Here is a 12,513-nt window from a genome sequence, read left to right on the forward strand (position 1 = left end):
TATATATATATATATATATATATATATACACATACAAACACACACACTTCTAATATACACCCAATATACTATCTATTATATTAGAATACTTACATTATATTATATATATATACTTCTAATATATACACAATATACTATCTATTATTTTAGAATACTTTTATTATATTATATATATACTTCAAATATATACACATCGTAATTTTTGTGTATATAAGGTTGATCAAATACGAAGTCGTTAAGCATGCATATGTACACCTATCAAAGCATTAACCTCGTGAAAATGTTTTCTTAAAAAATAAGAAGTTTTTTCACATATTTATTAGTGTTTAGTAAAAACATATAAAAATATTATTTGAAGAGCGTTTATATAGAAATGCGAATTCAGGATTTCAACTTTATGATTTTAAAACAATAATTTCAAATAATAATAACGAACTTCATAATTTTATATGTGTATATAGTTAATAAGTTTCTTAACATAATTAGATTATTTGAGCAAAAGTTAATGAATTCAGCTCATTCCTTATCTAGACTCCTATACTTCTACTCTGTTTACATGTAACATAGGAAAAATACTATAGGGTGGAAATAAAGTGGTGAAGGATTAAGGTGGGTGTTGACGTAGAAAAAAGATATTAATAAACTTGAAATGTCAATTATAAAATTTATTTTCGTACTCCCATTAGAAAAGTCGGCATCAACCTGATTTTTGAAGATTTTGTTTTTCAACCACATTGGACTTATATCTAAAAAAAATTGAACTATATATAGTTGTTTTATCAATTTTGTGCTAAGACCTAGCTACATAGATGCTGCCCAACCTTTACCCTCACACAACTTTAAATTAAAGTAAATCAGCCATGCTGCTATGCCTTCTTGTCTTCAACCTAAACCGTTAATTAAATTAATGGAGAAAAACCTTAATCAGAGGTCTCGGGTTCAAGCTCTGGGTATGGAGAAAATCATGTTGGGAGTGCCACCCCCGAATGGGCCCTGCAGTGCGCGATCCGGATTTAGTCGGAGCTTCAATGTGGGCTCTGGACACCGAGTGAGAAACCAAAAAAAAAAAAAGGAGTAATCAACAAGAAAACATATTATAAACTCATTTTAAAATCCTTACTCAAATGGTGATTAGTTAATTTCTTTATTCTTGTTATACTTTTCTAGAGAATTTATCTGTTGCTCCCTTTTTTATTCTTCTTTTTTTGAGAAGATTTATTTAAAGAAAATACAATAATCATGATTTGGATTAAATTTCAATGAAAAAAATACATTAATGAAGAGTTAATTCGATAAATATAATATTTCAGGTAGAAACCATTCATGATAATGAATCCAAAAAAAGAGTTATCTTAAAGTTACCCAAACGAGGACATAAGTTGGGTCACTTAAAATCTTTCAATCTAAAAGTTCCTTTGTATAAACAGGAGGAAAATGGAAGAATTTTAATCAATATATCATTCAAACACATTTAAATTTAGAGTTCATTAATTCATCAAAATGTTTTTCAAGACATGTTTTGATTATAACACTTTGTTTTCTTGTGATTCTAATGATGTCTTCTGAGGTTGCTGCTAAGGACATGTCTTCTGGTCCTTCACTCAAGTGTAAGTACTTCTACAACTCTTTAAATTCTTCCCTAAAAAATAATGCTCGAATTGTAATAACATAATTAAAATTTTCATTAAAGGAGTCAAAACATAAAGAAGTAAACACAATAAAAAGAATTGATCAGGTTTCAACACACAATATACTATGTAATTATTCAGCGAAGAAGAACTAGATGACTGAGCTACGTACAGATAGTATCTTAGTCATATCACATATGTAACATTTTGGGATCATTCGTACTTTTACCATTAGCAAATCATTTCATGTTTACCTTTAATCCTAACAGAGCACCTAATTTAAAGTATAACATATGATGATTTTAATTTAACCATAACGAAAAGTAAAATGGAAATATTTCAAACATGAAATTATTAGTTTCTCGAAGTACTTTTGACACGTGAAATCCTCCCAATCTATATGCTAGAATTCTATCAAAATTAAGGATAAATATTGACGATTTGCTAATAACGAGAATATAAATTATTTAATGATCTAAGGGATCAAACACTGCGATTAAATAAATTAATCGAAGATGAATGACTTTTTTCTCATGAAAAAAAAATAAAGCATCTATATAAATCACATGCATGCATCATTATTTATTTTTTATTATTTTAATTTTTTAAATTATTATTAATAATTACTTTGTGCAGCAAATGAAGCTCAAGGTACAACTGGAACTGGGGATGTGAATGACTCAATTAAGCCCCACCAGTGGGGTACTTTGGGTAAAATTGGATTTGGGACAATTTATGAGACTGCTTGCGCAGTGTGCCAGTGTTGTGATTAGTATTATATAATTAAATTAATATGGATTATAATATATACTTTATCAAATAATCTGAGATTATAAATTATAGCAGAAGTTGCATGGTTTACATATATTGTACACCCTAAAAGAATTTCTCTTTTTATATAATGTATGCATGCATAAGTTACTATGTTTAAATAAAGGGAAAATATAAATACATGTGTGGTTTCTCTTATTCGATTCTATATTATATAATATCTATCTCTTGTTCTATATAATTTTAAATTCTAATTATTATTGAAATGGCTAGTTATAACTAATATGAGTCAAGAAATTAGACTCAGATTAAAGAATAAAGAAAATGAGTCAAAGTTTTGTTAGATAATTTATCGGATAAGATGGATTACAAGATGATCCTGACTTTGCCAAGAGAGTTCATAAGCAAAAACACCAATCAAGATGAATCTTTGAATTTTGTCCAATATAACAATAAAGATTTGTACTAAAAAAATTTATATATCCACTATGAAAAATATAATTATAAAATTATATTTATTATGAGTGAATTGCGCAAAAAATACAAAAAGAATGAAAATACGTAACTTCTAATTAAAAACTCAATATTACAATTTACAGTACATTTTGTAAGTTTTAATGAGGCGTTTGAGTAGTTTTATCAGTCAGTATTTTGAGGACTAATTAATCAAGTTTTAATAAGAACTAAACCATATTAGGAGGTTAACCTTGATAATAGGCGATGTAGATTTTTATCTTGCTTACTTGGTTACAACGTATATTAATTAATTTACAATTAATAAAATATAGCCTGTCAATTGAGCTAAAACGGCTATGTTTCTAAGTTCTAACCATGTGTTTTTATATCCGTCATTACACTAAAAATATCCATGAAGTCTATAGCGACATGAATCCAATGACAATTAACTAATATGTATATATATTACCGCTAAAAGCTATTTTTATTATAGTGACGCGAGGATATAATTCAGCACACAACACTTATGAAGGTGACATTGCAATTACATTATGCTAAGCTAACATGTAATTATAATTAATGGATATGAAGGTGTAGATGTCCCTACCGTGTACATACTTCACTATCGACACATTAGCCTCACGAGATTTTAACTCAAATAATGGTTGAATTATGAAACATCGAGTATGATTATAAAATTTACGTACGTAAATTTCACTAGTTTAGGAGTTAATTAATTATATACACTTCAATTTACAATATTGCGTATCTTATCATATTTTTGTGCATCCATATACTTTCAGATACGTCTAGATACATGTATTTCAGGATAAATGCATGGGGTCAAATTTGTTCTGTATTGTATCCAAGTGGATTCGCATGTATCGGAGGATACATAACAAATCTCGCTCATCTCTCTCACATCTCGCTCGCCACTCTTGGATGTATCTGGCATCTCAGATATATGCGAATTACACTAGATACATAAAGATATATATGTGTCCAGTGTGATTCACATGTATGTTCTGGAATACATACGAATTTTGCTTGCCTCTCTCCCTATTTTAGGTAATCTAGTAGCAAAAATACATATATCTAAGTGTATCTTCCTCAATGTATGATAAAAAATTCTTAATTAGTAGTAAACTAGTAATATATGTATTATTTTGAAAGTATAGATAATAATAGTAGATATGGTAGTGAAATATTATTTTTCCTTTATTTTTCTCGACCAAACATGAAAAAAAACCTAAAACATTTTCCTCTAACACATGCACCCTTAAATCTTACTACATTAAATAATTCGAGAAGAGTGTTTTTATCAATTTTGTGCTAAGACCTAACCACATAAATATTGTTACCAAACTTTTCCCCAAACACAACTTTAAATTAAAGTAAATCGGCCATGCGGCTATGCCTTCAACCTAAACCTTTAAATTCATGGTGATTTGGGTTGAATTTCGATGAAAGAATATATTAATGAGAAGTTAATTCGATAAAATTTAGCATTTGTGAAAATATATATACAATATAAGAACTTTGGAATGAAAAGGAGTCTGGTTCCATCATTCACATGTGAATTAAATTTTGATCATTATTTTCATATTCATAATAGTGAGAGAGAAAAAAAAGGCAACTCTAAATTGTTTTTTCCACAAAAAAGGTTATCTTAAAGCTACCCAAATGATAAAGTTTGGTCACCAAAATCTTTCAATCCAAAATTTTCTATAAATAGGAGAAAAATTGCACATCAATAATTCAAATACATTTTGGAGTTTATTGATCAAAATAGGTTTCAAAATAAATCTTTTGCTTTTGACACTTTGTTTGTTTGTGTTTCTTATGATGTCTTCAGAGGTTACTGCTGCTAGGGACACACCCATTGGTCCTTCACTAATTGATCCATCACTCAAATGTAAGTTTTCTATCTTATTTACTTATTTTTCGGCGTGATTTGAACTTCCATCTACCGATCTATGAGAAAAGTGCTTAATTACTTGAGGAAACTCCCATCTATATGTTTTGCCTTTATTGGTACAAAACTTCTTGATAGATAGTATAGTGTAGATACATATTTACCATTATTTATTTTTATATATCTAATAAGAGAACCGTATATGTGGGTGCAGCAAATGAAGCTGAAGGTACAACTGGATCGTTGAATGACCTGATTAGGCCCCAATGGTTGCAATTCGCATGGCCGATAGGAAAATTTGTCGCAGAGGAGGTAGCAATATATTGCTTAGGTTGCCAGTGGAAGTGTTGCATGCTGGATCATATTCCTCCTAATTAACGACAATCTGATGCACTAAATTTTTATTAGACATGTATTTCAAAAAAAAAATCGGACCATAAATATCTAGTATACACAATTTTACCATTAGTATACTCCTACTACTACTAATATATATATATATACTTTGGCAAATAACATTATGAGATTAGAACAAAGGAACATCACTTTCCATTAATCTCATAATATGGAGTTTAATTATTAAGTATAATTGTAAGCTATGATTTTAAATAAAGGAAATATATGTTTTTGTCATAATTCGATTTTAAATTTGTATAATGCGATTTTATAGTATTTGAGATACTAACTATATCTCAAAGATGGAGGAAGGGTTAGATTTTAAACTAAAGTTGGGGGTGTAATTTGTAAATGATTTTCACCCATATTAAATTTACTTTCACTTTTAATACAAGTATCAAATACAGGATAAGTGACAAAAACCTCCAACTTAAATGACACAAATATCACTTGTAAAAGTTTTTCCTACATTCATTAAGTCTTTTTCGTGCAACTTATTTTCCTAGAGAATATATATTTCAAAAAAATTGATCAATCGGACATGAAAAAGATCAATAAACATTTACCTCCATACCAAACACACCCACAAGGTTGTGTGATTTTCCATAACTTATAATTAACCTTTCTCTACCAATATGAGTTGTGGTGCAGTGGTGAGACTAATTCATCGTTAACTAGATCTTGGATTCGAATTTTCAGTATGAAGAAAATCTTGTTGGGAGCACTACCTTCGAATGAATCTTGCAGTGCGTGATTCAAATTAATCAAAACTCTAATGCAGACTCCAAACACCAGGTGGAAAATTGAAAAGAAAAAAAAAACTAATTAACCTCTCTTTGGTTATGGACCTAAAGAGCTCATGTTTTTCATCTCTATATACAATATTTTTTGGTATATATTGTAGGAGTTTTTAGAAAAATATAAAAATAAAATTCTACTCCATCTCTTAAAATAGCCATTAAATTTATATAGGATGTTAGCATTTCATTTTAAGCCTGATAGTAGGATGTTAGTATTTTATTTTTAAGCATAATATTAGGATGTTAGTATTTCATTTTTAAGACGGATTGTAGGATGTTAATATTTCATTTTTAAGCCTGATAGTTAAGTAAATAGAGAATCTAAGAACGATAAATATTCACTATCAAAATGATTCCACTTTCAAAACTTCATGAATTCAAAACTTTTAATTAAAAATAAAAATACTTATTTTCCTAACATAATATATAATGATAATAAACAATATTTCTCATTATTAATAATTACACATAATTTTCAAATAAGTTCTTACGAAATATTATACGCAATTTAATGAAATTTACTTTTATAGCACAATATATTTCTTTAGACGATATGTTTTAACAATATCTAAAGAAATTATTCCAAAATCATGTCTTTTTCATTCAAATCTTAATCCAAAACCTACAAAATTTAACAAGTTCAATGCACCTTCAGAAAAAGGAAAAAATATTGTACTTTCCAAAAGCACGTAGAAAAAGTAATTTATTTCCTTGGTAACACTACAACATATCTTAACAATATCCAAAGTAATTATTCCATTTTAATTCATATCTTAATCCAAAATCTACAAGATCCCAACAATTCAATGCACCTTAAAAAAATTTAAAAAAATAATCGTTCATTCCCATAGCATGAAGAAAAAGCAATATCAAACTTTTCCCTTTATAAATTAACTTAATTTATCAAAGATCGCCAAAGAGCAATAAATAATATTTCATTCTTAATTACGTAAAATATTTTGAATGAAAGTTATACTAAATATGAAAATATCTTTGTTAAAACACTTACTTTATATTTTAATATAAATTTAAATTTAATCGAATTTTTAATATAAATATCACATATTTCAAAATGAAAGAAAAAGAATCTTCTTTTTATTTTCTTTACCAAACTAACTAGTCGACCCATTCCATCAAATTATTACTTCATTTTCACACGCAAACTTTTTCCTATTACGTGTCGATTAATTCATGGATTTTTTTTAATGCAAAATTATTATAAATTACAACAGTGATATGACTTCTCTTTTAAATTGCCACGTGTTTCATTTATTTATTTTTTTACATAAAAAAGACAAATATTAGTCTTTTCTGGAAAACTTCAGCACGTATATCATTGGTTATATAATTAAATAATGCTCTATATAGAGGGTTCATGAAATTAGAATATAAAAATATGATCCGCGCAATCCGCTCCTTTTGAAACCGACAGTTTTGTTAACGCAATCTATTTTGATTTGTCCGATCTATTCAATAATTATGTTAAAATATTTTGATGAAGTATATTTTATGCTTTGATATAGTATATAAATCATTTCCAATTTGTTTAGAAAAATATCTTTTTTTATCTAACATGTTTAAGATTATAAGAACAATTTTTTAGTACATTTACCTATTTTTAGTTTAAAATTACAAGATTCAAGTTCTTTGTTTTTTTTTTTTTTTTACACTCTGTATCTAATTAAAATTAGACAAATTATTTAAATTAAAATATAGAAATTAAATTTTATTAAAACGGGCTAGGTAGTGACTAGGACTGTTCAAAACCGAATCGAAACCGATATCCAAACCGAAAAAAATTATTGGTTCATCGGTAATGGGTTATTGGTTTAACGATTTTGATTTTTTTTGTTATCGGGTTATCGGTTCTTAACGATTTGAGATTTTTTCTTAACGGGCTAACCGATAACCCGATAGTAAATTAATAAATTATATTTATACCATTTTGATATATAAAATCCTTGACTTAGGATTTAGTTTCATATTTTTATTTCTGATAGTCTCAAACTTTCGGTTATTCTATAATGTGTTAGTGTTATATTTTAGCAAGATACAATTTATCAACTCATGTGCATGACTTTTTGGTTTGTCACCATGTTTCTAAGTGATATTCAGTTATTTATTTTTTTGTGTCAAATTTTAACGGTTAAATTGATAACGATCAATAACCAATAAATCAATAATCGATAAACCAATATCTTAATGGTTCTTAACGGTTTAGGATGTCTACAAATTAATAACTGATTGGTTGAACCGATAAACTTCAAAATCGAACCGAATCGACCAATACGTAGCTCTAGTATTTATTAGAATATTTCAACTCAACTCATATAAATTCAACTAACTTTAAATGTGTTAATAATTCATAGACTTATTTATTAATTTAATTTAATCTTTTAACTCGTTCATTTAAGCATGGGAAACATGAAATTATTTTTGGGGATTTTCAATTGTTTCCAACCACTAATTTCTTTTTGGCGTTCTTGGGAAATGACAAAAGTGGTCTTACTTGGTTTCGACACGTGGTCTAAATTCAGCCATATATTTAAGTGGCAAATTAAAGTGATTTAAGTTATATAGTACTATTTATTGTAGTAGTAAATTTATGTAGATCAATGTTTTTTATAATTTTTTTAAAACATAATTCAAGAATTAATATATTTATTTTTTTTCAATATAAAATTATCTTTATCAAGGATAATTTTATCACTAAACGATATAAACTTAAATTTAACCATCCAATATACTATACCAAATAACATGGACGAATCTTAACTGTTGGTTACAATTTAACAAATTCATCTGAATTCACAATTTTTAACATAAATAATATATATGAAGAAAATTATTAAAAAAATTATACTAAATATTTCATTATGAATTCAGTTATTATTAATATATTAACTTAAAATCGTTATAAAAAAAGAAAAAAACAACTATAACATATCTGATATAATTCTATAATTGGAATTTGAGAAGGGTATCGTTACACAATAACATAAATTTTAGTCCTTATGAGGGTTGAAAGATTGTTTTCGAGAGATCCTCGACTCAAAACGAGATTAAGAAGGAAAAAAAAAGAAAAAAAAAAGGGTACGTGTCGCATGAAACAGTTGTCTTATTCGAGAAGTCGCTTTTTTTGAACAGTACCCGAATTAACACATTATCTGACAACAAAAAAGCGGCTTTTTTTTTCACTTTATTTTATTTATTAATTATAATTAATTTAATTTATTACCTCAGAATTCAGCTCTTTCCATTTTTCATTCTCCTTTTTTCTCATCGGAAAAATATAGTATCTGCTTTCGGAGCTCCGGCGGTTTTGTTTTTTCCCGGCGGTCGTGATGTTGTCGCTGCAAACCGATCTCCGGCAGTACAATCAGCAGCAGCAGCTGTTGATATCTAGGGTTCCGCCGTATGATGGCGTTGCCGTCGGTGATCAGAGGATCGATTCTTCTTTTCCGTTCCAGTCTGAGTCTGCATTGTCTTCAGGGAATATCAAGTCTGAGTTGTCTCGTGAAGGTTAACTATTTTTTTTCCTTGTGCAATTTGTTTTGAAGAAATGAATTTGTCCATTATTTTTGCTCGTGTGTATAAAAAGATTGAATTTTTGTAATTTTTTTTATCTTAAAAACTTAAAATTTTTAAAGAAGAGAATTGATCTTAAATTGAGACAGATATAATCGATACATGTTCTATGTATATGTGGATTTGTAAAAGATTGTTTGTTTTTGCTTGGTTATAGGCTATGAATTTATCTGCAATTTGATGTTCTGTGTTTAAACTTACCAATTGGTTATTTTGGACTTAACTAGTCAAGTTGATTAGTTGAATGTAGTGATTTTTTTTCTCTTTTTAACTCATTTTGCTAAAGGAAGTAAGGAACATGTATGTGCTGTGGTGTTGCCAAATTGAAGTTGCTATGCTCTCATGGTGCGTATACATAGTTTATGTAGCTACAGCTTTCGTTCTTCCCAGGTGGTTGTTTTCAGTTAATTATTTGGAGGAACAAATGAGAAGAATGGATCAGTTTATTAAGCTGCTTTGTGCAGTCCAATGGGTGTGAAAGCATCAAAAGAGTTGGCAATCGGATCGGGAAAATGCATGAATTAAAACATTAAAATAAGTGAATACTTATAATATTTTTAAATGCATGAATTGAGTTGAGGGTCTATTGGAAACAACCTCTCTACCTCCAACATAGGTGGAAGGTCTACGTACACTCTACCTCCCTAGACCCCATTTTTGTGGATTACATGGGGGATGTTAAAAAAATGTATGAATTAGCCGGTCTGAAGCTTATTTTTCTTGGACTTTCCTGTTTCCTATTAAATGCTGGTATTGACTTGACCTGGAACCTACATTGGGTTGGGATCAATGGATGGCTATTGGGAACTTTATTTTAAAAAAGAGTAAAAACATAAACATCGGGTACCACCTGGTGAAAGAATGAAGACCAGGGTAAAAACAACATTTACTGTTTTCCTTGTTCCTTCCGATTTCTATGAAGAATACAAACATATCAGATGATAATATATACTTTATTTTAAAAGAAAGAAGAGTAAAAAACATAAACATCGGGTACCACAGTACCACCAAGTGAAAGAATGAAGACCAGGGTTAAAACAACATTTACTGTCATCCTTGTTCCTTCCGGTTTCGAGAAGAAAACAACCATGTCAGATTACAATATGTGCATGTACGGTGAGACGAGGGAGAAACTAACTAGGTTTTCTTTTTATTCTCACTTGTTATTCAGATATGAATCTGGCTTGTGCAGTCAAGTTGTGAGGCATAGTAACATTTTAATGAAAAAAGAGGTCATTTTGGATTCACAACAATATATACCTGATTATCATTTATCATACTTCACTTACATATTTATAACTGTATCCCTGTTGCATTATCTTATATTTAGTAGCATTACCCAATATTTCATCTGCGTCAAAAGCGCAAGGCACGAAAAGAGTCCAAAATCTGTCGGGCTTTAAGCGCAAAACAGTAAAGCATGGGATTTAATGGAAAAAGGTGCTAATGAAGCCAATTAAAATCATATACACAATGTTACTTAAAAAATTATATTTGTATTGCAGGTAAAATTACAATAAATATACGAAGTAAAAGTGTGTTTAGTAGATTCAAAAGGCATTGGAGTTTTATTAGGGAAAATCCAGTTCTTGATTTAGATGAAAAGATATGGTTTATATTCTTTCAGTTAGTTTTTGTTAGAATAGAAATAAGTATTTCCTACTTAGAATAGGAATAGGAATAGGAATAGGAATAAGAATAGGAATCCTAGTTGGAAAAGGATTCCAATGTAGTGTCTATAAATAGGGTCTCAATGTAACTATTTAGATATACAATTCAATAATATTTTTTCTATATATTTCTCACATGGTATCAGAGCATTGGTGAGAACAAACAAGTCACCGTATGTCTATGTCAATTTTCGGTGACTGTTGGATCTGATTTTGTTATTCTTTTTTCTTTCTGTGGTGTTGTGCGAAAACCAACACCACCACGAGGCTCGGGAAGCCCCCGCGACCAAACCCCAGCCAAAACCACCGGAAAACATCACCCCACGCGCTCTCACGCGCCGATCGAAGGTGGTAGTTTCTGGCGAGATCTGTCTCACGCGCCGGCGCGTGAGGGCTTTTCTGATCATATTTTTTGAGAATTTTTTTGACAGTTGGGGTCGTCCAGCCATTCCGACCAGGCCCATACCGTTTTTGACCAGATCCGATCACCGGAATTAGGGTTCCGGCAATTTCCAGGCTGTTTCCGGCGACTTTTCTTCGAGATTTGAATTTTCCGACAATCAGATCTCAATAATCAAGTTTTTTTGTTTCCAAGACAAATTTAGCATAATGTCTTTTGGGTGTGATGTTTTTGGTTCTAAAAATATGGGGATTGGAAGTTCTAGCCCTATAATCACTTCAGAACTTTTATTGGGAAGTTCAAACTATTTATCTTGGGCTTCCTCGGTTGAGTTGTGGTGCAAGGGTCAAGGTGTCCAAGATCACTTAACGAACAAGACTTATGTGGTAGATGTAAAGGCAAAGACTAGTGAGGAAGATGCAAAAGCCAAAGCACAATGGGAGAAAGTAGATGCTCAATTATGTAGTCTCCTATGGCGTTCTATTGATTCCAAGTTGATGCCCTTGTTTCGCCCATTCCAGACGTGTTATACAGTTTGGGAAAAGGCTCGTGCTTTATACACTAATGACATATCTCGATTCTATGATGTGATATCTCGATTGACCAACTTAAAGAAACAAGAATCCGATATGTCTACTTACTTGGGACAGGTACAGGCAGTCATGGAGGAATTTGACACATTGATGCCAGTTACTACGAATGTGGAAAAACAACAAGAACACAGACAAACATTGTTTCTAGTTCTTACTCTTGCTGGACTTCCTCCTGATCATGATTCTGTACGTGATCAGATTTTAGCTAGCCCTACAGTTCCTACAATCGATGAATTATTCTCTCGTCTTCTTCGTCTTGCGGCACCTCCCAGTCACAAGGTAGTTTCATCACCCAC

The 12,513-nt window shown here is 29.9% G+C and overlaps 2 protein-coding genes across 2 annotated transcripts in view; both read left to right on the forward strand.

Annotated features, from left to right (window-relative positions):
* Positions 1–1,555: 1,555 nt before the first annotated feature.
* Positions 1,556–5,279, forward strand: LOC102591712 (uncharacterized). Its single transcript, XM_015314116.1, has 4 exons — positions 1,556–1,607; positions 2,265–2,330; positions 4,648–4,770; positions 4,985–5,279. Exons 1-4 carry the CDS (start codon positions 1,556–1,558, stop codon positions 5,146–5,148), a joined length of 405 nt encoding a protein of 134 aa, XP_015169602.1. The 3' UTR covers positions 5,149–5,279.
* Positions 5,280–9,208: 3,929 nt separating this feature from the next.
* The window catches only part of LOC102597898 (probable UDP-N-acetylglucosamine--peptide N-acetylglucosaminyltransferase SEC), an 18,649-nt gene continuing 15,344 nt past the window's right edge, over positions 9,209–12,513 (forward strand). Inside the window, exon 1 of the mRNA XM_006358724.2 lies at positions 9,209–9,488. Coding sequence (XP_006358786.1) covers positions 9,311–9,488 — 178 coding nt within the window. The 5' untranslated portion in view covers positions 9,209–9,310. The remainder of the gene's footprint in view (positions 9,489–12,513) is intronic.

The sequence above is a fragment of the Solanum tuberosum genome, unplaced genomic scaffold (genome assembly GCF_000226075.1).
Source record: "Solanum tuberosum cultivar DM 1-3 516 R44 unplaced genomic scaffold, SolTub_3.0 scf00280, whole genome shotgun sequence".
NCBI classification, from domain to species: domain Eukaryota; kingdom Viridiplantae; phylum Streptophyta; class Magnoliopsida; order Solanales; family Solanaceae; genus Solanum; species Solanum tuberosum.